We start from the raw sequence: 24,649 nt of genomic DNA on the forward strand, positions 1-24,649 counted from the left end.
TTTGAGCTGGCTCAAACCCAAGGACTCCTGCGTTCTTACCGTTCCTATTTTTCACGCTTACCTGTCGCCATAGATTCACATGTACTGTCAGCAGTAGAGAAGACTTCACAAAGGAGCTGACGGGAAAGCCCAGAGAAAGAGGTGGGTATGGATTTTCAGGCAGTGGGCCCAGACTGTGCTAAAGCAAGGCTTGGCTTGCAAACAGGAATGTCGGGGGTGGAGAGGGGTTAGGAGAAAATCTCAGAGCGAGACCTCCTGTAGTTTGTCTCACAAATACTTAAATACCACTTACCACGAAACACTGTTCTAAACACTTTATAAATACTAACTCACTTAATCTTCATAACAAACCTATGAGGTGGTACTGTTATTATCCTTAGTTTACCAAAGTTATGCAGTGGCGGGATGAGGACTCCTGAGTCCTCGCTCTTAAGCGCTATCCTCCACTGATCCCAATTTGCTGTACAGCTCCACCATTTTGTTAGCGGTCGCTGAGGCTCAGAGAGGTGTGCACACTGGCTTAGCGTCACACAGCGAGCGCGCTTCCCCGGACTCGGGGCACGGGCAGCGGGAGAGACCCGCAGCCAGAGCTAGGAGCCGGCAGAGTGCCTTCCAGGCCCCCTCCCCCGACCCCTCCCCCGGGTCCCCCTCCCCGCGGAGCCCCGCCCCGGACGTGCCCCAGGCCCCGCCCCCAGGCTCTGCCCACCCCCCCCCCCCCCCCGCAACACACATACCGGCAGCGCCAGCCAATGGCTGGGGTCCTATAAACTCTACCGTCCGCGCGCTCTAGGCGAGAAGCTAGAGGTAGCCCCGGCTAGTGCGGAGGTCGTGGGCCGTGGGTCTTGGGAGCGAGCTCGCCAGGGAGCAGGAGGCCAAACGACCGAAATCAGAGTCGCAGTCGGAGTCTCCGAGCCGGAGCAGGAGCCTGAGCCGGAGAGCGCCGCCCGTCCGCCCGTCACCGCCCGCGCACCCGGCGCTGCCAGAGCCTCCGGCGCAGCGCGGCCATGGAGCCCAGCAGCAAGGTGAGTCGCGCGCCCGCCGGTCCTCCCCGCCCGGAACAAAGGCGCGGACCCCTCCGACCCTCCGCCGGCCCGAGCCTTCCCGGCCGCCCGGCCGCTCTGTGCGCCCGGGGCGGGCGCCGCGCCTCTCTGAGCCTCCCCCGGCGGCGGCCTGGAGCGCCGCGCTCTGCCGAGGCGGGGGGCGCGGGTGCGGATGGGCTCGGGATGTGGCAGGCGCAAGGGCGCCGCGTGCGTAGTTGGCGCCCGCACTGAGCATCTGGCTTCCTTCCGGGGGCGCCGCGCCCTCCATGCGGCCCGGCGGGGCCGGGGCACCCCGGGCCCAGGCGCGGCACGTCGCTCACGATCTCCCCGGCAGAGGCCCCGCGCCGACTCCTCCCGGGGCGGGGGAGGGGGCTCGAGCGCGGCGCCCATTGGCTGAGCGGGCCGAGCCCCCGGCCCGGCCCCGGGCTCGGCGCGCGGAGGCGGCAGGACCCGCCCCCACTCTGCAGGCTCCGAGCCGCCGCCGGGTTCGCCCGGGGGCCACACTCTGCGCGCGGCCTGCTGTTGGGCTTTAGACGCGGCCTCGCGCGGTCTCCCGCGCCAGCCCTCCGAGGTTCCGAGGCGGAGGGTACTTTTTTCAGGCCGGGGCGCCAACTCCAGGATGCCCGGCTCCGGGGCGGAGACGGAAAGCCGGCCTCTGAGGCCCTTCTTTCCGCGTAGTGCAGGCCCCAAAGCTTTGCCAAGTACTGGGGAGAGGTGCTCCGAGGTGGCACGTTTCCCTGCTCGGGCGCGGCTGGGCCGAGAGAGCTCCCGGGGGGCCGCCGCCGCGAGCCCCGGGAGTGGGGATGGGGGACCAGGCCGGGAAGGGGCCCCAAGCGAGAGCAGATCGGGAGGAGCGCACGCCGGGGGTCCGGGCCCGGGGGCCCGGGGGACACTCCGTACTCTAGATGTGGTCTCCTTCCCTGGGGACAAACAACTGCCTAGATAGGATCTCTTTCTTCATCTGTAGAGCGGCTTGTCCTGCAGGGGATCTTTGTGACTCCCAGAACGGTTCCTTTTCAACAAATATTTATCGATCCCCTCCTGCGTGCAGGGCATTGTTTCTTTCTTACTACCCCCCCGCCGCCCCTTTCCCCTTGCGAAGAGTATTTTCAAGTGACTTTTTCTTTGAAGCGCTCCCTCTCGAATGTTCCCAGCTCCTTGGCAGGGGAGGCATGACGGTCCCCCCCCCCCTCTTTAAAACCCGGAATGTGGGGACAGGACTGACTCTGCACTGCCCTTCCTTTGGGCCGTGGCTATCCAGTGGGACTGAGCGGGGTCTTGCCTAGGCCGAGTGGCGCCTGACTGACGCCAGGCGGTCCTCTCAGCGGGAAAAGGCTCCTTCATACCTGTTGAATCCACAGAACTTGTTTCACCCCACCCTGGCCCTTGGGCTTGAGGTGAGACCCTGAGCCGCAAACCCAGCAGTCGTCGGTGAATCATTATCCTGGCATATGGATGTAACAAGACAAAAATAAAACAAGTGATTTTAGTTAGTGGTAAGGGCTGGAGACCCTTGCTGTTTTATCTTAGAGTGTGACAGGCCTCTTCACCTCTCTGGACCCCCATTTCTCTGTTTGTAGAAGAGAATGACCTTTTTTTACTTCTTCAAGAGTAAGAACTGTCCTGTTCAGCGGGACCTGGGCGTTTATTTGTTGAGTGGATAAGTGAATATTCTGAGCAGGGACAGAAAAGTGCAGGAGAAAGTCAACAGCCGCCTTCAGTTTTCTAGGCTCTTGGCTAAAATGCCACTGTGTTACTGACCCTGCGTGTAGCCCTGCTGGTTCACAGGCTTGGAGCTCAGAGAAGGGAGGTAAGCTAGTCAGTGGTGGGGCTGGATTTGAACCCAGGCCTAATCAAAAAGGCCTTTCATTCTCCACTGGCCCCTTTCACCATACCCTTTCTTGAATTTTGGGCCAAGGGGAGAGTTTGCCTAAACTCAAAGGCTGCCCTTGTACGAGCTGGTTCTAAATGCTGTAGCCGGTGGGTATTTTCATGCCATACCCTCCAAACTTAGGACTGTCTGCCCATCAGTAAATAACTTTGGAGAGCACCTCCTTCTCAGTGGTTTATATGTATTTAAAATTCATGTGTATACACTGTTATACTGGTAGATTATATGCCTACATATATAGAAATTTAAAAAGACACAGATACCAGTTACGGTTAAAAAAAAAAAAAAGCTTTGTTTTGTTTTGCTAAACCCTCTCTGGGTCATTAGTATACATTCTGGAATAAAGCCTTTCCTTTTGGAGACTGATTTGATCAGCAAGCACAGCGCTTTTGTGCAGGATGTTAGACTGAGGCCTGGAGAGGTTATGTCCCTTGCCCAAAGTCTTTCAACCAGGTGTGTCTGACTCTGAAGTTCTTTCTCTCTCTCTCTCTTTTTTTAAGATTAAAAAAAAAATTAATCTCTACACCCAACGTGGGGCTCCAGCTCAGAACCCCGAGATCAAGAGTCATGTGCTCTACCGACTGAGCCAGCGGGCGCCCCTGAAGTTCTTTCTGCTGTGTTTCCCCTTCATCTCTTAGGCACTGAGAATAGACTTAACTGACTTCCCTGTGTTCTGTCGTGTCCTCTGCACATTGGTGTCCTCTGCGCATTGTGCAGAGTTTAACTGAGTAGGAAGCGGGGGACAGGTTGAATGCCTCCCCTCCCCGCCAAAGTTTTGCTCATACCCCCTCCTGGGCAGCAGGCGAGGTGAGCCCTGCCCTAGGACCTCTCACCCAGCCCTTTGTGAAGAATTCCTGGCTAGTCTCTTGTGGCGCCTGGGGCCCCTGGGGCGAGGAGGGGGGGTGCAGGGGGTGGGCGGGAGGGCCTCTGCCTTCTCTGTCGTCCAGATAAAGGAGAAATCAGAGATCTGCAGGGCTCCTCAGCCCCTCAGTGGTATGAAGAACATAGACTTTTAAAGTACTGTGGATGTGGTTTTGAATTCCAGTTTAGTTCAGTTGCCTCATCTGCAGAGTGATGTCATTTTCATTATGAGAATGTAAAAATTCAGAAAAAAATGTGTCTGTCCCCATAGATGCTCCATAAATGTTCCTTGCTTCTCTGGACTCCCACGATCCATACACTTACCTGGGTCCCTGGGTGACTGTACCTGGGTTGTGGCCTCTGTCCAGAAGTTTGGCATTCTGACAGTGTGAGCTTTTGGGGAGCCCCGGGATGCCCAGGCCAGGAGTGGCGGTCGATTGAGTCAATCATTCAAGATCCCACCGGCCAGTTCTTCTGCAGCAGGGGTTTGCTGGGAAGCCGGTTTGCGGAGCTAGCACCTGGGTGGGAGGACCGGGCCCAGAGCTGGGTCAGCTAATGTGGCTGCCCTGCCTCCCCTGTGAGGGAGATACAAGCCACAGTGACCTCACTGTCCAATGAAAAATCACTTTCCCAAGGTCACACACTGAGCCTCCTACTGCAAAACATGCTGCCAGCCTCTCGGGGTGACAGAAGAGGATCAAGGAGAGTTGGAGCAGGAAGGGACTTCCCAGTGCATGGCTCAGCCCTCCATTTGACAGATAGGGAAAACTGGGGCCCACGGAGGAAAGACGCTTGCCCAAGATAAGGCCCTCACAAAGAACTGGAGATGTTCCTGAGTATTAAAAAAAGAGGATTTTTTCCACACCCCTGCCCAGTGTGCTCCCCTCCACTCACCCCAGACGAGCAGGAATTTTTCCACACTCCAGGACTTCCAAGCTCCTTCTGGGTGCAGTCGGAGTCAAAAACTGGGGTTAGACATAACTTGACAACTGAAATCCTTCTGTGAATGGAAACAAAACATGTCCTCAGGAAACCGTGACCTTGGGCAAGTGACTTTCCTCAGAGCCGTGGAGCTGGAAGCCTGCTACCCCGTGGCAGGGATGGTGAGACTGGCCAAGTTCCCCACCTCAAGGTGGTGTGGCTCTTTAGGTGGGAAGACCCTTTGTATGGCCACTTTGTGTGCACGGACAGTGTAAACATCTCCATTATGATCCTTGTCCCACGCTGAGCCTTTCAGGGACCCAACCCTTCTTCCCCGGCGCTGGGTCAGTCCCAAATCCCCTATAATCAGCTTGTGACTTCAGGGAGCTCGGCTATTCCCAGTGCCTCCTGGTCACGGGGTATCAGGGCCTAGAGCTCCTCTCTGGCTTTGAGGGTACAGGCCTCCAGTTCCCCCTCCCCCGGAGCTGGCAGAGCTGGGGAGACCTAGAACAAAGGGGGAAGTGTGCAGCATTGGCTTGGGACCTGCAGCCTCACCCTTCCCCCACCTCACTCCTGGGCACACAGGTGACAAAGCCACTCAGTTTGGTAACCGGCGTCCCCTGGATGGTGGGAGGCTGAGAAGGCTCCTGGTTGGCCTCGTGGGCTCAGAGAGGCTGTGACCATGCTGGCAGGCCCAGGCCTGGCCACCAAAACAAACCTCTGATTGTTACCTCCCTCCGTGGGAGGGGTGGAGTGGAAGCCCGAGGCTCTGCTATCCAGCCGCCAAGCCAGGGAGCCGCATAAACGGTGGGGTTTTGTAGGAACTGAGCAGGGCTCCCAGGCCTTGAACTCGGAGCACAGTGAGGGCAGAGTGCGCCCTCTCTAAGACCTTGGCACCAACACCTTGCTGGCTGTGGCCTCTCCAGGGCCTCGGTACCCTGGAAGGGGAGAGACCTCTTGCCAGATCCAGCTTATGGAACGTTTGGCCACTGAGGCCTCTGCTGGACAGGACGTGTCCCCAGATTGCCTATCCCAGAGCGGGCCTCCCGCTGGTATTTGGGAGTGGGCAGGAAGGGGAGAAACAGCTCTACCATTTGACCTCAGAGAAGCCACACCTTCAGTTGGAGCCTGTTTCCTCAGCTGCGGTGGGGATAATATCTGCCTCTCTGGGTCAGGTCGTAGATTCTTTGAAAATTACGGAAATGTGGGGTGCCTGGGTGGCTCAGTCAGTTAAGTGTCTGCCTCCTGCTCAGGTCATGATCCCGGGGGTCCTGGGATCAAGCCCCACATCCGGGACTTGTGGGGGTCTGCTTCTCCCTCTCCCATACCCCTCCCCGCTGCTTGTGCTCTCTCTGTCAAATAAATAAATAAAATCTTTAGAAAAAATTATAGAAATGATGGAGTCAACTATAGAGAAGCATACAAAGTAAAAGAGTAAATGTCTTCTCCCGGTTGTAATGGTTTGGTGTTTCTCCTCTTTTTGGGCATGTGTATGTGTGTGCCTATAATGGATGACACTTTCTCCATAGTTCTGTATGCCCTGCACAGCCCCCCCTCCTGTTCACCCACCACCCGAGAGGTCAGTGTCTACAGATGTATTTGCTCTGCCCGTACAAGCAAGTGCCATTTATACAAGTCCGTTTTCCCCCCTTCCTTACACAAAATGTACATCTGACACATTGTTTTCACCTTGTTTTTTCCCTTAACAGTCTCCCTGGCACTCACTTCCAGTCAAGGACATACAGATGTTGCATTCTTTCCAACAGCTGCTTAATATTCCACTACAGCACTGTGATTAAGATATAGCACCCCCATCACTTTCTTTCCTCATACCATGTGCCCCCGATGTATCTTAGGTTTTTATTTTCCTCCCTCCCACCCCCAATTCAAATATCCAGTTTCAAGGAGGCAGGGCTTTGGTTTGGTTTATTGCCGAATGCCCATTGAATAAAATAGCGTTGGGAACAAGCATTCAGGTATTCGCTTTCCTCAGGAACGTATTATTAGGAAACCGCTCTTGTGGAGAAGAAGAGGTCTGGAGGGAGTGGGCTTTCTCAAGGTCACACAAGTCGGGGGAGCTGCGACTTAAACTTGTCCGCCAACAGGGACCTCTGCGAAATCCCATGGTCTGACCCAATGACTTTCACCAGGGTCGAATTGGTGCCTGTCTCACCCTTTGAATGGGTATCCGCTTTTCCGGATGTCTGGGACCTGCACACAGCCCCAGGAGCCACTTGTTTGCTTTGTTCCATTTTAGGATTAGGACAGACACCTTTTTGGTTATTTGGAGAGGATGATCTGGTTTTATCTGGAAGGCTTTGAAAAGCCTATGCAGTTCATGGGCTAGGTTTGCACAGAGCAGTTCTTTTTTTTTTTTTTTTTTTTCGAGATTTTATTTATTTGAGAGAGAGCACAAGGAGGGGGTGCGGCAGGCAGAGGGAGAGGGAGAAGCAGGCTCCCCTCCCCTCCACCCCCCCCCCAGAAGCAGGGAGCCCGATGTGGGGCTGGATCCCAGGATCCCGAGATCATGACCTGATCCGAAGGCAGACGCTTAACCGACTGAGCCACCCAGGCGCCCCAACACAGAGCCATTCCAAGGACCTAGGGCTTCAAGCAGAAGCTGACAGACTTTTTCTGCTCTGTAGGCCCTGTGTACCATTGTAGTGCAAAAGCTGCAATAAACAATATATAAGTCAATGAGTGTGACCGTGTTCCAATAATACGTTATTCGTGGTCACTGAAATTTGAGTTTGGTATCATTTTCATGTATCACAAAATATTACTCTTTTTTTTTTTTTCTTTTCCAGCCACTTAAAAATGGAAACTCCGTTCTTAGCTGGCAGGCTGGATTTGGCCAACAGGCCCTAGTTTGCCAACCTTAGCTTAGAGCAAGATCCACCCAAGTGGCCAGAGGTTTCTGAGCTTCGGCCTGGGCTGTCCTGGCTCAGACTGGGCAAGGCCCCAAAAGCTGCTAGAATAGAATTTGACCTACATAAGAAAGCACCAGGTAGGAACCTTGTTTCCTTCGGGGGCCAGTGTCCAGAAGCAAGGGGGAGGACACGAGCAGGAAGGGCATGGGATTTGGCCTCAGAGACCTACCAGAAGCATCCCAGAAGCCAAGGACCTTCTGGTTATCTGCTTTTCCTCTCCCAGCGTTCCGTTTTCTCATCTGTGAAGTGGGAGCAGTCTCTCCCCCAGCGCGCATTCCTGGTGGTTAAATCAGGATGCAGAAGCGGCCCCTGGCATGGCGCCCGGGGCCTCACTGGTGCTCTGGGTACTGATAAAGGCAGCAGTTCCCTCCTCTCCTCTCTGCTGGCGAGACTGATGAGTGCCTCCTGCCCCCAGGGCCACCGTGGGGTGCACAGGAGGCTCAGCCATGCAAAAGTCCTGACATCACTGGAAGGCTCGAGGGATGGCCCCCAGAGGAGTAAATGCCTGAGGTCACCTGAAGGTTAGGCTTTGGAAGGGTGACCCATCACTCTTCTTCTTGAAAAGACTTGGCCGGATGGAAGCGGTCAGAGGGTAAACTGCCAGTCAAGGAATCCAAAGAACTCAAGTCCCAGCCCTGGCTTTTGTTTGCTGATGACCCTGGGAGTCTGCCCTCCGACCTTAGGCTCCCCATCTGTCACATGAGCCTGTTACAGCAATTCTGCAATGTCTCGGGCTTCGTTCTTTTTTAATGCCCAGAATTTTGTTCAAAGGAGATCTTAGGAAAAAAACCTACACAAAATAAATAAAAAGGGAGCTGTTATGGATTCCATACTCCCCTGCCTCATCCCCTCCCATCCTCCTTAGAACTTGCGGACCAAGTCCTGTGCTTCCGTGCCTGGCGGAAAACCACGTGGGAAGCTGTGGGAGGAGGATGGCATGGAAGCAGCGTCTGGATTGTGCCGACGCCGGGACCCTCTTCCTGCAGGGAATGCCCTCCCTCTGCCAATATTGACCAAGGGCCTGCTGCCGGCCAAGCCCAAAGCTGGAGCATGGTGCTGAGGAAGGGCACATGGGCATGGGTCAAAAGGCCACAGTGCTTAGCAAGTTACGTGACGCGGCCAGTGTGCCATCTGTCATCCCAGTGTGTGGGAGGAGAGGTCCCAAGGCTAATGCCACATCAGTGGCTTCCCAGGAGAGGGAGGACCCTCGTGTTGGGATAGGGCTGATGGAGGTAGGGGGTGTGAAGTCTCCTCTATGCGGGACCCTGAGCCTGGGCACTTGCTGAACTGAGAGGCCTACGGCACTCCTAGGAGAGCTTGGATTTGAATTCGGGTCTGCCTCATTTCAGCAAGTCCTGGGAGTTGGGAGTTACTACTATTAGCCTGTTTCTGCCTCTCAGAGCTGATGTTCCGGTACCCATCAAATGGCTGAGGTAAAATCTGTTAGGATGAGCACTGTTCTGGCCAAATGGATACCCATAGAGCCTGTTTTGCCTGAAAGCTAAATTCAGAAGTGGTTTGTTTTATGAATGTTCTGTACTATGCCCTTCCCTGGGCAGTCTGGCTGCAGAGGTGGCTAAGACTCAGGGCCCCATTCTTGGGGGGAGTTCCCAGACTGGTGGGTGAACAGCAGATGGGTATTCTCAACTGCTAGAAGCAAAAGCTGGAGACTGTAGAGGATACAACCAGGGCAAAACCCTGCAAGAGGGTGGGATGTTTTAGAAAGGAGCCTCAGCCCCAGGGTGGTCACAGATGGGTGCCCGGGGTAGGCTCCTGGGGGTCACAGATTCCAGACTCCACACTGCTCCTCCACTCTTAAAGAAGGCTTCACAAGAAAGCCACAGCTGTGGGTTTATTCCCCTTCTCTAAGTCGCTACCAAGTCATCCATCAGCTTGGCACCTAAAGAAACGTGGAATGAATGGATTTCGTCGTGGCACTTCAGTTGCAGCCACAGAGCAGGTGAGGGCAGATGGTGCTGTGGTGGCCCAATGGAGGGTGGCTTCCCATCCTTCCCATCCTTCCCGGATGCAGCAAATGCTTGGTAGGTGAACCCTGCAGGCTCCGTGATGGCCACTGATACAGAACTTGACAGCAAATCTTTAGGGAAGGAACTCTGATCCCCATTTCCTGTGTGAGGAACCTGAGGCCAGAGGTCTCCATGTGTCCCAGCTCCCAAGTGAAGCAGTTCTCTGTCTTTCAGCCTGGTCTCCGGATTCTCATCTGGGCATGGTGAGGGCGTGCGTCCTGGGGCAGGTGCTCCTCCCCTGCATCTAGCATCCGGCCACACTGAGCACTCCCTGTTTAATCTGGCAGAATCAGGCCCCTCTTCTTCCTGCTGCACGTACTGTCTCTGCATGTCCTTCACGGCCCAATTCCAGTGTCACCTCCTGGGAACCTGTCTTTGATTATCCCCAGGCAAAATTAGAAGTCTTTCCCTCCAAGGCTCCCACAAGGCCTTCTCCCACCCCGCTGTTGGAACTCCGACCACACAGGCCTCCCCACTTGCCCAGGAGCCTCTTCCTTGATGTCAGGATGGGGGCCTGTGTCATCCAGGGACTGGAGCATGGGTCACTGAGCATGCGTGAGTCCTAGTGCTGCAGCCTGCTGGCGTGGCTGTGGGTATAACCAGGGAGTGGGTAGGCAGGTTTTCTAAAGCAGAATTTGACCCTGACCTGCCTATGGCAATTCCAGCGCAGGGGTCTGTCCTTGGCTCCCAGTAGCCCCCACTGCCAGAGGCCACAGCTGCTCAATGGGGCCCCAAGAGTAACTTCAGAGTCGTAGACACCCCTGGAACATCAGAGCCAGCCTGAAAATGGAGCCTGTAATAATAGGACTTAACCTCTTGCAGAGCCCCTGCTGCAGTGCTGTTTATTTCCTGGTCCACGGGTCATCTATATTGTTTTTCACTTATATTTTTATCTAAATGCTTTGTTCTAAGTAATATGAAACCAAGGGGCTTATAAGTGAATTCTTTTGAATAGGTGATACATTCACATGGTTCAAAATTCAAAAACATGCAGAAGGGTGTTCCACCCGGCCTCTGCCATCCGGATCCCCCAAGGTACAACGTTACCTTTCTTACGTGTTTTTTGGGTTTTTTTTAAGGATTTTATTATTTTTATCTATTTGACAGAGAGAGACACCGCGAGAGAGGGAACACAAGCAGGGGGAATGGGAGAGGGAGAAGCAAGCTTCCCGCTGAGCCGGGAGCCCAATGCGGGGCTCGATCCCAGGACCCTGGGATCATGACCTGAGCCGAAGGCAGACGCTTAACGACTGAGCCACCCAGGTGCCCCCTTAATGTTATTTTAAGTAGGTAGATAGGCGGGCGCCTGGGTGGCTCAGATGGTTAAGCGTCTGCCTTCGGCTCAGGTCATGATCCCAGGGTCCTGGGATCGAGTCCCACATCGGGCTCCCGGCTCAGTGGGGAGCCTGCTTCTCCCTCTGACCCTCTCCCCTCTCATGCTGTTTCTCTCTTGCTCGCTCTCTAAAAAATAAATAAAATCTTAAAAAAAAAATAAATAAAATTAATTAATTAAGTAGGTAGATAGGTATGTTCTACCCCACCTCCCATCCTCGTCATTTCCTCTTTTTTTTTATACCAAAGGTAGCATGCAACACACTGCTGTGAAGCTAGCTTTTTCCTGAATATATCTGGGGAAGTGTCCCAAATCAGTATGTGAAGAGCTTTCTTTTTTTTCTGTATTCTATGATATAGCTATGTCACATTTTATTAAATCATACTTACATTTATTCTAATGTGAACTACAGAGATCTATATCTGGCACGCCTTTAGTACCGCCCTCTGGACAAGCTGGTGGAAAACCCCGAGCTAACACACGTGACTCATCAGGCAGAGCCCTCACATGGTGGCCTTCAACAGCCACTCTTCAGCCCTCCTTCCTCCACGCTCAGTGCCTTGTGACAGTCTCTGCCTTCATCCCAGCGGTCACCCGATGAGCTTAGCTTGGCTGGGGCCCACAGAGGACATCTGTCAGGTGCTCCTTGCCCACACAGGGCCGATAGCCCTGGGTCTGGAGGCTCCCTGGGGAGCTAAGAGAAGGCAAACTTTGGAAGAAGTGCGGCCCACCATGAGGAGTGCCCCGGCCTAGGATGAATGTCTAGAGTTGGGCCAGGAAGGGGCCAGGTGGCCCGGTGGGAAGGATGGTCCCAGCACTCATCTGGTGAAGAATGGACTCCACTTGAGCACTCAGGCTCACGGAAGCCTCTTGCTCTTTCTCAGCCTCTGATGTGGCTTTTTTGCAGTCGTTGGCCTGACAGCTTCTAGAGAATGAAGAGACCATGCTAGGAACCTGTCTGATTAGCCTAGCCATAAGCCCAGTGCTGTCCGTGAGGATCTTGAAGTCAGGGTTGTTTCTGGGTTCGGTGGGGAAACTGAGGCCAAAGGCTGTGGCTCGGTGCTTCCCGACCTTCCCCTCTAGTGCCCAGCCTGGTGTGCTTCACACACAGTCATTGCTTTTGGCGGCCCCCAACCCCCCAATTTCATGCTCTCACAACCAGTTAAGGGCCGGCTTTATGTCATCTTTCTTGGCTTCTTCATGTTGAAAGGCAGAAAAGAAAAGTCCTCTCCCTTTCTCCAGCAAGGCACCTTGCTCACCCAGGACTCTCCTGCCTGCTGGACTCTTCCTGCCTGCAGCCTTCACACCCAGGCCACCAGGGGACAGAGATCCACCACGCTTTTTCTCCCCCAACCCTTTGCCCATTGAAACACCTTGGCCCAACACTCTTACTCACCCGGTGTCGTGTACTTTTCCAAAGCACATTCCTGGCTGTTCCATCATCTGTGTCCACACAACCCTGGGAAGCTCATGGTCTGCAGATGGTTGCAATGAGTTGGGGAGTCAGGAGCCCTGAGCTCCACCCTGGCTCTTTGCAGAATCCTGAGTAATCTGGGACTTGTCTCTGCCTCTCAGGACTCAGTTTTCTGCCCTGTGAATGGAGGGAGGGGAGGGCAGGACCACATCTCCAGTGCTGCCAAGCATGACTGTTCCCGCCTTGCACGCAAGCAGATGGGGGTCCAGGCAGGATTGGGGAAGGGTGGCAGCTTGCTGGGATTCAGGTCTGCTGGAATCAGAAGCCAGCACTTTCCAGTCCAAATCCAGGTGCTTCCCCCTCCCTATGCTGTTCCTCCCACATAATTTGGCCCCCCTTGCACAGGGGAGTTGATTCCTGGGCCTCCCAAATGGGGTCTGGAGCCACCTGGACCCGGGGCATGGCTCCACCAGAGGAATGAGACTCCAGAGGGCCAAGACCTGGCTACAGAGAGAGAGAAGACCTGAATTCCCTTCTCTCCCCAGGAGTGAGTCTGGCCAGCCCGGTGTCTAGAAGTCAGCGGGGCTGGTTTGGGCATCCAAGGTCAGGAAGTGGCCAAGTTTCCTGGGGGAAGGACTGGTGTGGTGCCAGGAGCCAGGCCAGCTATCTGAGCATGGGAACCTGCCAGGCCAGGCCCTGCCCTCTAGTAACCTGGGCCCAGACATGCCTGTAATAGGATGGGGTTTTTTTTGTCTCTGCAGAAGCTGACAGGCCGTCTCATGCTGGCCGTGGGAGGAGCAGTGCTTGGCTCCCTGCAGTTTGGCTACAACACTGGAGTCATCAATGCCCCCCAGAAGGTGAGTCCTGCGCCTCCCTTAGCTTATCAACACCAGCTTGCTCTGCTGGGCACTGCACATCCCACAGGTTCACCCTGCCTCTTGGCTGTCAGTCATTTACATCAGTTCACCATCTGCTCCCGCCAGCCAATTTGCTGACCCTGAACAGGTCAGAAACTCTTGGCTTTGGCCTTGGAATCCTGGGGCTGCAAAATCGTGGGGGCTTTATGAGTCATCTTGACCAACCTTCCATCCAACACAGACGTTTGTAATCATCAAAGCAATGCTTGATATAATGACACTCTCAGGTTCCAGAGGGCTTGGTGGTGCTTATCTCCTTGCTGCTCACACGTTCTCCAAGGCAGGTGGGGAGAGTGGCCAGAGCAAGTAAACCTGCCCGACATCACCCAGCTAGGCCGGGATGGAGCTGTTATCCAACCCCAGTCTGCCTTGGAACCCTCCCAACCGGGTGGTCCCCAAGCATGCGCTCACACCCGTCCACAAGCAGCACCCTCCCTTGTAAGGCCACCTGTTCCACTTGGAAACAGCCTCCTTCCCCTGGAGGCCCTATGCCAGTCCAAGTAAAAATGGTGTCTCACCCTAGGGAACCCTAGGGAGTAGGGGTCTGTGCTTCCTTCCTTCTCTCTGCAGCACATCCCAGATCTGTCCTCACTTGTTCCCTTGAGTATCAGGACTGGGAGGGACCCCCCGAGACCACCTCCAGCTCAGCCCACTTGCTTTAGGGAGGAGAGACAAGGAAAGGGGTCAAGGGGCAGGAAAGGAAACCGTAAGGCGTGCCTTCTCGATACCAGCCTTTCTGCATATATTTATGAGGTTGGGTGGTGAGTTCCATTTTATAGACCAAAGACCAAGGCCATGGGCAGATGAAATAACCAACAGGCTCAAGGTCACATAGCTGGTGAATGGTGGATTCAGAAGCCAGACTGTTTCCACAGTCTCAGGCTGTCTTCCTGACCAGCTGCCTTGTCAGGTGAAAAATCTGTACCTTCGTGGGGAGGACGAAATGAGAGTGGACAGTCCTGTTAGGAGCACATTCTGTTGTCCAGAGGGTGAAGCTAGAAAGTGAGTGTGGCAGGCCCCCAAGGACCAAGGGCTCGTCCAGGGGAGCTGGGCAGTGTCGGGAGTCAGAGCTGGTCCTCCTCCAAATAGGCGGAGGGTGGCTGTGGGGGGCCACGCCTCATGTCCGGGAGCAGGTCACAGGAAAGCCTGGCCTGCTGAGTCATGCTCAGCATGGTCCACTGCAGCGGAGGTGACAGGACTTTTCCAAACTTGTCTGAAATGGCGCCCATGCTTGGAACAGCCCCAAGCCCTGCTTTAGCTAAGTGTTCTGAACAGCTCCTGCCAAGGTGTGTGCCTCTGAGCTGGCTCCATTTGGGAATCATACAGATGGAAATTCTGCACAGTCTTAGAGGATGGTTGACTTCTGCACCTGCCCCTTGGGGTCCCCTGGACCCTCCTGATTCTGATGTGTTTTATCTGGGATGCTGTTTGGCCATTGAATGTTTAACACACCCCAACTGATCCTAATGTGTGGCCAAAGTCAAGAGCTCCTGGGTTAAGTGATGTCTCAACTGTGATCACCTAGTGAGTTAATGACAGGATGAGGACTCTGAGATCAGGATAGAAGTGTTTTCCAGAAACAGAACAGGGTGGGGTAGGCAGAGGAGAGAGACTGGTGTGTCTAGGGTAGGGTGAGCGGGAGGAGAAAGAAGGCTGGGAAGGCCAATAAGGTAAGCCCAAGCCTGGCTTACAAAGGGCCTTGTGGGCAGATTTCATCTACAAAATATCAGCCAGTGGCACGGCATGGCACCATCAGGATGGGCACATGGGCACCAAGTCGTGGGCCAAGCCAGGAGTATGGACTTCAGAGTGAGGACAATAGGGACTCATTGAAGAGGACAGATAGAATCAGATTTGCATTTTAGGGAAAGGATTCGGGCATCTGGGCGGTGGGAGGGATCTGAGAATGGGAAATGAGAGATAGGGAAATAGTGAGAAAGCTGCTTTGAGTAGGGATAGGAAAACAAACACCAAGCAGGAAGAGTGGACAGGATTTGGTCATCAGTTCAGTGTGAGGATAGGAGTAGGGTTTAAAAGTGGCTTCTGGGTTTCTGGAAGGGGAGCAGATATGGGAGGAGCTGAGTGGTGCGGGAGGGACATGCAAGAACTGAGGTTTGGTGAGACACGGAGAAATACAGGAAACATTTGGACATGGGATCTGTTCCTCCGGCAGGTAGTCAGCTGGAGAACAACTGGGAGTTGGTCAATGGTATCCAAATAGCAGGAGAGGGGGATGTCCTAGAGACTGGGATAAAAAGAGGAGTTGAGTAATAGGGTGAAGGAGTGCTGTCAGGTGCCCCAGAGGGTGAGCTGGACAAGTCAGCCCATATTGCCCAATGCCAAAGACCGGATGGTGCCCCTGTGGTGACCAAAGGTTGACTGGGTGGAACCGTGTGGGTAGAAACCTCCCTGCAGCTGGTTGAGGAGGGAAGGGGGATGGGAAAGAGTAGGGAGGGTCCTTCCAAGAGATTCTGTGGAGAAGGAAGAAAAGAGGGTGGTGGTTGGAGGGTGGTCCATCTGGGATGCCTTTTCACATGTGAAGACTTCAATTTTTAAATGTGCCATCAGGAATCAGCAGAGGGGGTGAGGGCGAGATGGGGAGGGGTCTTGGGAGGCAGGGGCTGAAGGGGAGCAGGGGCACCGGGGTTGCGTTCGGCTGCGAGCAACTCCCGAAGTTGCAGATGCGGACAGATCCGCGGTGCGGTTCTCTGGTTCTTGGGGCCTCCCGCCTCAGCAGAGACCGGCGGAGGGCGAGAACAGCTGAGGAGGGCGGCTGGGGCAGCTGGCCAGGGCGGCCAGCAGGCCTGGTGGGCGGCACAGCAGGCGCAGCCGAACTGGAAACGGCGTCGATGGCAGCATTTGTGGGCGCCTGTCCAAAGCTCACTTCAGGAGCCTGCCGCCGAGGCCCGCAGCGGAGTGGGGTTTCTGGGGTGCGCCTGCGCCCGTGTTTACACCTGCACCTCACACGCACCTCCCGCGAGCCTAGCCCTAGTCCTTCCAACCGGAGCCGATTCGCCGTGATCCACCTGGCCTCTGAAGAGGGGGTAGGATGGCAGGAGAGTAAGCGATGACGGCCGGGCCGGTGACTCAGGCCTGCTGACACTTTCACTCCACAAGGGCTGCGCCAGGCCCTGTCCCAGACAGAAGGGAGGGGTAGAGCTGTGACACACGGTCTGAGCTGGACCCCACCCCACCTGGCCCGGCCCTAACCTCCGAAGACTCCAGGGGGCGGGGGAGACTCCTGGGAAGACCCAGGGCATAATTAATTGGGGGGGGGCGGGGATGGCTTCCTAGTTAATGGAGGGCTTCAGGGTGCCTCCGGAGCAGAGAGAGGAAGGCAGGCTAATGCTGGCGTGGGGGGGGGGGGGGGCAGTCTTTCAAGGAGGAGTTAGCAGCTGGGCAGACCCTGAAGGGGAGTCGGGAAGGAGGGACAGGTGGCCCAGGCAGTGGGGATGGCCCCTGTGGAGGTGCAGTGGCAGGAAGGGTTGCCCTAATGAGGAACTGCCCCCACTGCGACCGACCGTTTGTGTAAAACTCTTAGGAAGAGGCTCTGGGCTGGTCCTGTCCGCCCGCTCTTTGAAGGAGACTGCGCCCCACTAATGGTGAGGATGCCAGAAGCTGGGGCTCCTCCATAAAACAGACCCCAAAGGGCTTCCTACTGGAAGTGGTTAATTAATCATAACATTATCTTAAATGTTTACAGGGCACCTTCTGGTAAATTATCGCCTCACAGGCAGCCCCACAAGGTGGGTGGGGCTGGGTTATCTTGCCTTCTTCTAAAGAAGGAAGCTCAGGCTGGTGAGGTCACTTGGGAAGTGAGAGGCTGAGGTACGGGTGGCCTCCACGCCTCACCAGGGAGGGATGACCACATCCCTGTGACGCCCCTGCCAGGCCTCCTGTCTCCTGGGGAGGGGAAGGAGGGAAGCCCAGCCACAGAGAGAGCAAAGAAATGAACAAGGCATCCCGACCACCATCCTGGGTGGAGAGAACTGCCTCTCCCTTCCCTAGATGGCTGAATTGCCAACAGAGATGACGAAAGGCCATTCAGAATCCATGAGTTCCTGGCCAAGGGACAGTGTCAGGCAGGTCTCGGAATAAGGCATCCTCAGAAACCAGAGTTGGGGTTGGAAGGGGCCTTATGGTCCACTGGCTCAGCGTTCCTTGTTTGACAAAGGAGGAACTTGGCCTGGAAAGCAGACGAGGTCTCCCCAAGATGACCCAGCTTGTGAGCGAAAGTACTAGAGGGAAGACCCACGTCCCATCAGAGCTCTCTGCCTACTGGGGCTGCACTGGGCTCCGGGCTCCAGGCTTCAGGCTCTAGGCTCCAGGCAGCATCTCCTTACGGCTGTCAAGACCCAGAGAGTTCTGGGTCCCTCGCCTCTCCCCTTCACCCATCCCCACTAACACAAGTCCTTACAGCTTACTGTGCGCCAGGCCTTACTCTCAGTGCTTCACAAATCATCCTTCAGTTGTTTCTTATAATGACATCATTAGGTAGGCCCTAGAATCCCTGTTTTATAAGAGAGTGAGGGCACAGAGATGTTAAGCAATTAAACCGGGGACACACAGCTAGTAAGCGGCAGAGCTGGGAATCTGGCTCCAGTTTGCATCCTTGCCCACCACAGGAATGGCAGTTTTACACTACAATCAGATGGGCACCCAAACACCGTTTCACACACCTACAACTGCTACCCAGCGGGTCCCTCTTGCTCTGACTTCCAGGCCAAGTCAAGCTCAGTCATGCACAGACCTCTCAACGGTTTCCCACACGCAGTTGCACAATCTCTTACACCATTGCAGCCTGTCACAGCTACATCATCGCTTCAGCCCTTCAGATTCATGGCTTGCTTATCAATTAGTGACAACTCTATTCCCAGCCCCGTTGCTGGGACCCAGTGACACAGATAAATCAGACACCCCCCACATTGAAGTTTAGTCTAGAGGGGACACATGTTTCCTCGTGATGAGCTGTCTCGGGGCAGCTGTGGATGAAAGTGTGGACGAGCCCTGTGGGAGCAGAGAAGGTACCTGGCCCAGAGAGCAGGGCCAGATAGTTCTTTGGTGTTGTGGGAAGCTGGCCCACGAGCGGCATTCCCGCCAGTGTGACAACCAGCAGTGTCTCCACACATGGCCAGCTGTTGCTGCAGGGCCCGATGGCCCCTGTTTGAGAACCACTGCACTAGAGAAGGAGGGGTGGCTTCAGGAAGGCTTTCCAGAGGAGTATTTGTGTATTCTCGGCTCCTCGGGGAGAAGGCCGAGGAGCAGCACAAGCAGGAACTGCAGAGATGTGGGGAGCCTGGGGGGTGTGGGGTCGGGGGAGGGCAGTGGGGAGCCAAGAAAGGCTGTGAGCAGGGCCTGGCACAGGATGGGAAGATCCCTCCGCTGGCAGAGGAGGCTCCGGAGGCCAGGGACCAGTGAGGAGGCCAGAGCAAAGGCCTGGCCTGGGTTTAGAGAGAAGCCGTGTCAGGGCTCTTCTGGAGAAGCAGCATGGGTGGTGGGAACCTCTACTAGGGGTTGGGGCCCAGCTTCGAGCTCCATCTGGCTTCTCCGCCTCTTCTGCAGGCCCCAGGAGGGGCCCAGGGGACCTAGCAGGTGGGGCTATCAGTCCAGGCCCACCTGTAGCACCTGGGGCATGGCTGAGAGTTGCTATGGAGACATAAACTCTGGACTGAGGGTGGATAGCTGTGGGGGAAGGGAAACCAGGGAATAGGAAGTTGGGGTCAAGGCCAGGCTGAGGGACTGAACTGGACTAGCTGGCCCTTCTTTCTAACTGGAACTCAGAGCTTAGGTGGCTTTTTAACGCCTTCACCCGCGTGCCCTCCCCCCCCCCCCCCCCCGAACATCTAGGACAGAGAAGAGAGGCTGGAGAAGGAGCTCTAACTCTCCCTCACAGGATAATCTAGAAGACCCTGGGGTAGAGGAATCTACAGGGAACAATGTTGAGACCAGCCAGAGGTTCCAAAGCATACCCCTTCTCTTGGCAGTTATCTAGAATTCTAGATCAAGGGTTGGCAGGGAGGCCAAATCAGCTAGCAGCTGTTTTTGTATGGCCCATGCAGTAAGAATGATTTTTACATTTTTAAAGGGTTGGGGGTGGTGGAAAAAAAATCAGCAACTGTGCCTGTATGTGGCCAGCAGACCCTAATATTTTCTATCTAGCCTTTTACATAAAATGTTTAGCAATCTCTGCTCTAAACTTTGACTTGTATGCTTCCTGCTGACAGGGAACTCACTACCTGTGAGGCAGGCAGTCTCATCCTCTGAAGCCTAGAAAGCTTTTCTTCCCTGAGCTGAAGTCTGTGTCCAGGGTTCTGTAGACCTGCTGGGTTTCTGTGCCTGGGGCAGCCAGGCAGGGTCCGAGGAAAGACTCCCTGAGGTAGGCGCCTGGTTCCTTCAGGTCCTTTCTGGCACTGTGAATTCCTTAGGATGATGCTTTGTCTTCAGGCAGTTTAGAAATGGGAAACCCTGTCTGCCCCTAGTGCTCCTCTGAAGATGGCAGCTTCTCTCCTTGAAAGGACAGTGGTGACATGAGTAACAGCTTATTCTGTATGCTGGGCAGCAGACTCCGCCTCATGCCCAGGGCCTGACTGTAGACATCGCCCAGACACAGAGGAAGTCAGAACTTCCTCCGCAGACAGGCATGCATGTGGTCCTTTTCCCACAGTTGCCCGGGCCGGGAGAAGAGGAGAGGGGGGGATTCCCGAGGAGTCAGATGTGATGCAAGCCTCCCCCCACCCCAGGAGAACTGCAGGCTAAGGAAGATCTTTTTACTGGGAACTATCTAGTCCAAGGGATCTCAGCTGCCCAGAGCAGGCCCGCTTCGCTACACGGACCCCTACAGTGTCGCCGAGTGGGCATCTGCCTTCTAGGGTCAGTCAATAGGGTGATTGGACAGAGATCCTTCATAGTCTCAACTCCCAAGAGCCTGATGCCATGGTAGTCCCCCTTCTTTCTCCCAGCGTGCAAGCACTCACAGAGACCCTCGGGGGAGTGGGGGGAAGGCTGGGAATGGGCTAGGAAGGGAGCAGAGATGCAGATGGATGGCTAAGCCTGGCACATTTGACGTGCAGGGCTTTGATGCCATGATGGGGAGTAATTAATCATGGGAAGCAGAATCGCTTCGGTGGATGGGAGGAGTCAGGAGCAGAATCCAGGCGAGACCTAGGGCAGGTGCTGCATGGGTTAGAATTGGTGGGACCTGGTGATTGATTGGATGCGGGGTGGCAGCAGAATTGAGGGTATCGCCCAGGCTAGTGAGGAGCATGTGAGGTGGGGGCTTTCAGAAGCACGAGCCAGGCCTTACCTCAAACAGGAGCTAGGCTGTGGAGGCTGCCGGTGACCCTGTTGGGGAGACTGGGTCTGTGGGGTCCTTTTGAGGGAGTAGGCTCTTCTTCACTTAGGGGCACTCAGCCACCGCTAGGATGGATATTGAGGGCACTGACTGGGTGGAAGGTGATCCCAGAACTTCTCCCTGTGTAGGCTTCTGATTCTCCAGGGACTCCCTGCCTTTCCTGGGACCAGGGCCAGCTCAGCCCCACGTGGGGCATGGACCCCCAGCAGGAACAGGACACGGAGTCCCCACACCAACAGCAGATATGGAAAACCAGACAGAGCTTCTTCCCAAAAATCTCAAGTGCCAGATCAAAAGGCAGGAATACACTGCACAGCCTCAGTTTGGCCAGGAAGTGCCGCTGGGGGGTGGAAAGGATGAGCCTGGGCCACGGGGAAGGGGAAGGGGGCAGGCGGCTCACCCTTAGCCACCTCCATTAAGTGGTCTGAGTAGCAGGGGAGCTCATGAGCTGTTGAGCTAGCTCTGGACAAGGTTGGGTCCCTCTGACTTGTTACCACAAGCAGCACACTTAACTGGGGAGGGGAGCCCCTGGGAATGTGGTCCTCTTATTGGATGCCTCCGCATCTCCAGCCAGCCCCCAGGAAGAGGGTTAAAGACCTGAGCTGCTGAAACCAGAAGCTCAGCCTCACATCTTTAAGCTCATTTAGGGAGTAAGCCCTTACTCAGCACTTGTGGACTCTGCACACAATTCAGGCAATTCCGTTAGCTGACTTCTTGGCAAAAATCAAAATGATAGGTGGAGAGTTCTCTTGAGAGAGCATCTGAACCACGGGGGGCAGAGGAAGACCCTGGGAACTACAGAATGCAAACATGAAAGGTTATCTGGGGCAAATACCTCTCCCTGCCCCGGTGAAGAGCCCCAAGGGCAGCAGAGTGAGACTGACGGAGGGAGAGAGATTTCCACACCGATGATGGGTCCTCAGTGGGGCGAGTGTCATTTATCTGGACAGTCCCCTTATCCAGGACAGCCTGTTCTCTGCAGAGCTTGATAAATGGAGCATCACTTCTCTCAACCAGTCCTCCTCGGGGGTTGGTGTTAGCTCTAGAAGAACAGAAGCACTTTGTTTTGTTTGTTAAAATCTGCCTTCTTTCTGCCCCCAGCAGAAGCAGGGGCTCCCAGGAGGAGAGCCTGAGGCCCTCTCTTCATTTCAGCCTCCCATTCACTCACCAGGCGGGGATAGGCCCCAGTGTAAATCCACTGGGGTCCCCGCCCCCAGGGAGGACAGACCCCTGGGACCCTTTGAGCTGGATCTCACAAGGTTTCAGCATGGTTAAGGCAGGATGGGCCCTCTAGGCGGAGTAACCATGGAGAGTGTGGAAATGAGTCCTAGAGCCGAGGTAGAGACGGTGGCAGAGGGGGGGAGGTCGGGCTGATATCTGACCGGAGCCTTGACTTTGAATTATGGGATGCAGGGTTGACTGGACCTTGTCAGCGGTCTGCACTGCCCTTGGGTCGGTCCTGGAACATGATGGGGTCCCTCGGCTCAGGGGTGGTGCCAGGCACCACGCAAATACTCTGTCTCATTAATCCTCTGCAGCACTATGAATCGGATATTGCTAATGTCGCCATTTGAGATGAAATAATTTGCCCGAGGTCACAGTTGAGATATGTGGTAGAGCTGGGACCTGAACTCAGTTGTTGTCCAGGTTCCTAACCCCTGCACTCTCTGGCTTCCCTGGGACAGATGAGTAGATCATGAGGGCTGCCTCCTCCGCTCCCCACCCCCATGTCAACCCATCCTAACTCCCTGGAGCCTGGCCTCCTGTCAGGTATCTCCAGACCTGGGACAGATCATGGCAGCAGGGTAGGAAAAAGGTAGTGGCCAAGGAACCATTGCAACTGTGGGGTCAGGCCCAGCATACTCGATGGGCAGTCCTGGGACCGAGGGCCTCAGTTTCCCCCCTTGGCAATTGTGGCTACCCACTACCTCCTCTTCTGCTAGACCCCTGGGGCTTGGGAGGATTAGGGAGGTCCAGGAGCAGTGGCATGGAGGTTGTGCAAGAGGCTGTGCACTGCTGCGTGCGGAGGGACTTGCAGCATGCATGTGGGGAGGGCTGTTAGGACGGGCTGGGCGCAGGCTAGGTGCTCAGGGAGCTGAGTTTGAGCTGCGGGTGGTTGAAGGGAAGAGGGACATGCTGGTTTGTGACTGGCTGAAACCAGGAGTATTCAGATTGTGAGCACCAGTATGGGTATGAGATGGTGTGTGCACAGGAAGCTCTTTCTGGGTATGTTGGGTCCGTGCCCAGCTACGCATGTGGCTGGGTGGGTCAGGCCAGTCCCATGGCGCTGGTTGTGTGTGTGTGTTGCCTGAGAGTAGGGTGAGTGTGTTCAGGCAGAACCGGTGGATCAGGCCAGGTCCTCCCTTGGGTGGGGGCAGGGCCAGGGGGCAGGCCTCTAGGACAGGTGTTTCCAGTTCCTGGAACCGCTTCCTTGTCCTTAGCCTCCCCCATACCTCCCAGCCTGGCACCTGGCAGAGGGGAGGAGGCCATGGATCCTTCGGGGTGGAACTCCCATTAATAGCTGGGCCGAGGGGTCAGAAAGCAATTGTGTGAGGCTCTGGAGCACGTCTTTTATGCAAGTTGGTCACACCAGGCCCTGAGTGTAAAGTCAGTGAGTCAGTGAGCCTGCCCTTCCCTTCGTCCCAGAGCGTCTAGAACCAGGAACTATCTGTCCAGCTGTATTTCCTCCCCAACAAGGAGACTGGGGAGACGGCGCAGGTGGCAAGAGCCTAGGACCTTAGGCGCCTTGAAGAGAAGAGGGGCAAGTGGGAGGAGGCACTTTCTCCCTGCTCTGTGCCTGAACTTCCACCTGAACTGTCCCCCCACCGCCCCCCAGCAAGTTCTGTTAACCATGTGACCCCCCCAGGGCACTGGAAACCAGACCTGGGGGAAACATGGGAGCTGGCACCGCTCTTGGAGATGGAGCCCAGCCCCTTGTTTCTCCCCTGGGGAAAGTGAGGCCCACAAAAGGGAGGGATTCGGCTCAAGGACGTGCAGTGAGTTTGGGGACTGGCCCGGTGCTGGGCCCTCTCCTGGGGAGAGGGGGCCATGCAAGGGGAAAAGGGCAGCTGGGGGCCCCCCTTGTTCAGCAGGCTGCTTCTCCTGCAGGTGATTGAGGAGTTCTACAACCAGACATGGATCCACCGCTACGGGGAGCGCATCTTGCCGGCCACACTCACCACACTGTGGTCCCTCTCCGTGGCCATCTTCTCTGTAGGAGGCATGATTGGCTCCTTCTCCGTGGGCCTTTTTGTTAACCGCTTTGGCCGGTGAGCAGAGGGGTCCTGGCCCTGGCCGGGCTGTCCCAGATGGGAGGGGGGGAGACTTCCCTGCCTGTTCAGGGTGTTGCCTATGACCTAGCCCCTGGGAATCTGAGGAGATGAAGGCACCCACCTGACCTGTGACCCCACCCCCAGGCGGAACTCAATGCTGATGATGAACCTGCTGGCCTTCGTGTCCTCTGTGCTCATGGGCTTCTCAAAACTGGGCAAGTCCTTTGAGATGCTGATCCTGGGCCGCTTCATCATTGGTGTGTACTGTGGCCTGACCACAGGCTTCGTGCCCATGTACGTGGGGGAGGTGTCTCCTACGGCCCTTCGAGGGGCCCTGGGCACCCTGCACCAGCTGGGCATCGTTGTCGGCATCCTCATTGCCCAGGTAAGCTGCGGCAGGGTCTGTTTGCTCTCACTGCCCGCACCCCACAGCTTCGGTGGCTCTCATGTCTATGTCCAGATGACTCCCCGTTGAGTATTCTCATCCAGCCTTCCACAGCCCTGCAGCAAAGGACGGCCTCGTGGCACACATCCTAGTAGGCCCAGATCCCGGAGAACACTCCGCCACTCAGGATTTCCCCAAGGCCTCCCTGGCGCGAGAGCCAAGTCCAGATGACCCTTCCCGTCCCAGCCTACTCAGCCTTGTGTCCTGTCCTTCCCCTGGGGATCCAGCCTCAGGGGAGCCCACTGGT

The 24,649-nt window shown here is 55.6% G+C and overlaps 1 protein-coding gene across 1 annotated transcript in view; it reads left to right on the forward strand.

Annotated features, from left to right (window-relative positions):
- Positions 1–725: 725 nt before the first annotated feature.
- The window catches only part of SLC2A1 (solute carrier family 2 member 1), a 28,544-nt gene continuing 4,620 nt past the window's right edge, over positions 726–24,649 (forward strand). The window contains exons 1-4 of the mRNA XM_045897916.2: positions 726–1,022; positions 13,179–13,274; positions 23,794–23,954; positions 24,102–24,342. Of these exons, the coding sequence (XP_045753872.1) occupies positions 1,005–1,022; positions 13,179–13,274; positions 23,794–23,954; positions 24,102–24,342 (516 nt within the window). The 5' untranslated portion in view covers positions 726–1,004. The remainder of the gene's footprint in view (positions 1,023–13,178; positions 13,275–23,793; positions 23,955–24,101; positions 24,343–24,649) is intronic.

The sequence above is a fragment of the Mirounga angustirostris genome, unplaced genomic scaffold (assembly GCF_029215605.1).
Source record: "Mirounga angustirostris isolate CCGP_5_RB_7025 unplaced genomic scaffold, mMirAng1.0.hap1 SCAF_4, whole genome shotgun sequence".
NCBI lineage: Eukaryota > Metazoa > Chordata > Mammalia > Carnivora > Phocidae > Mirounga > Mirounga angustirostris.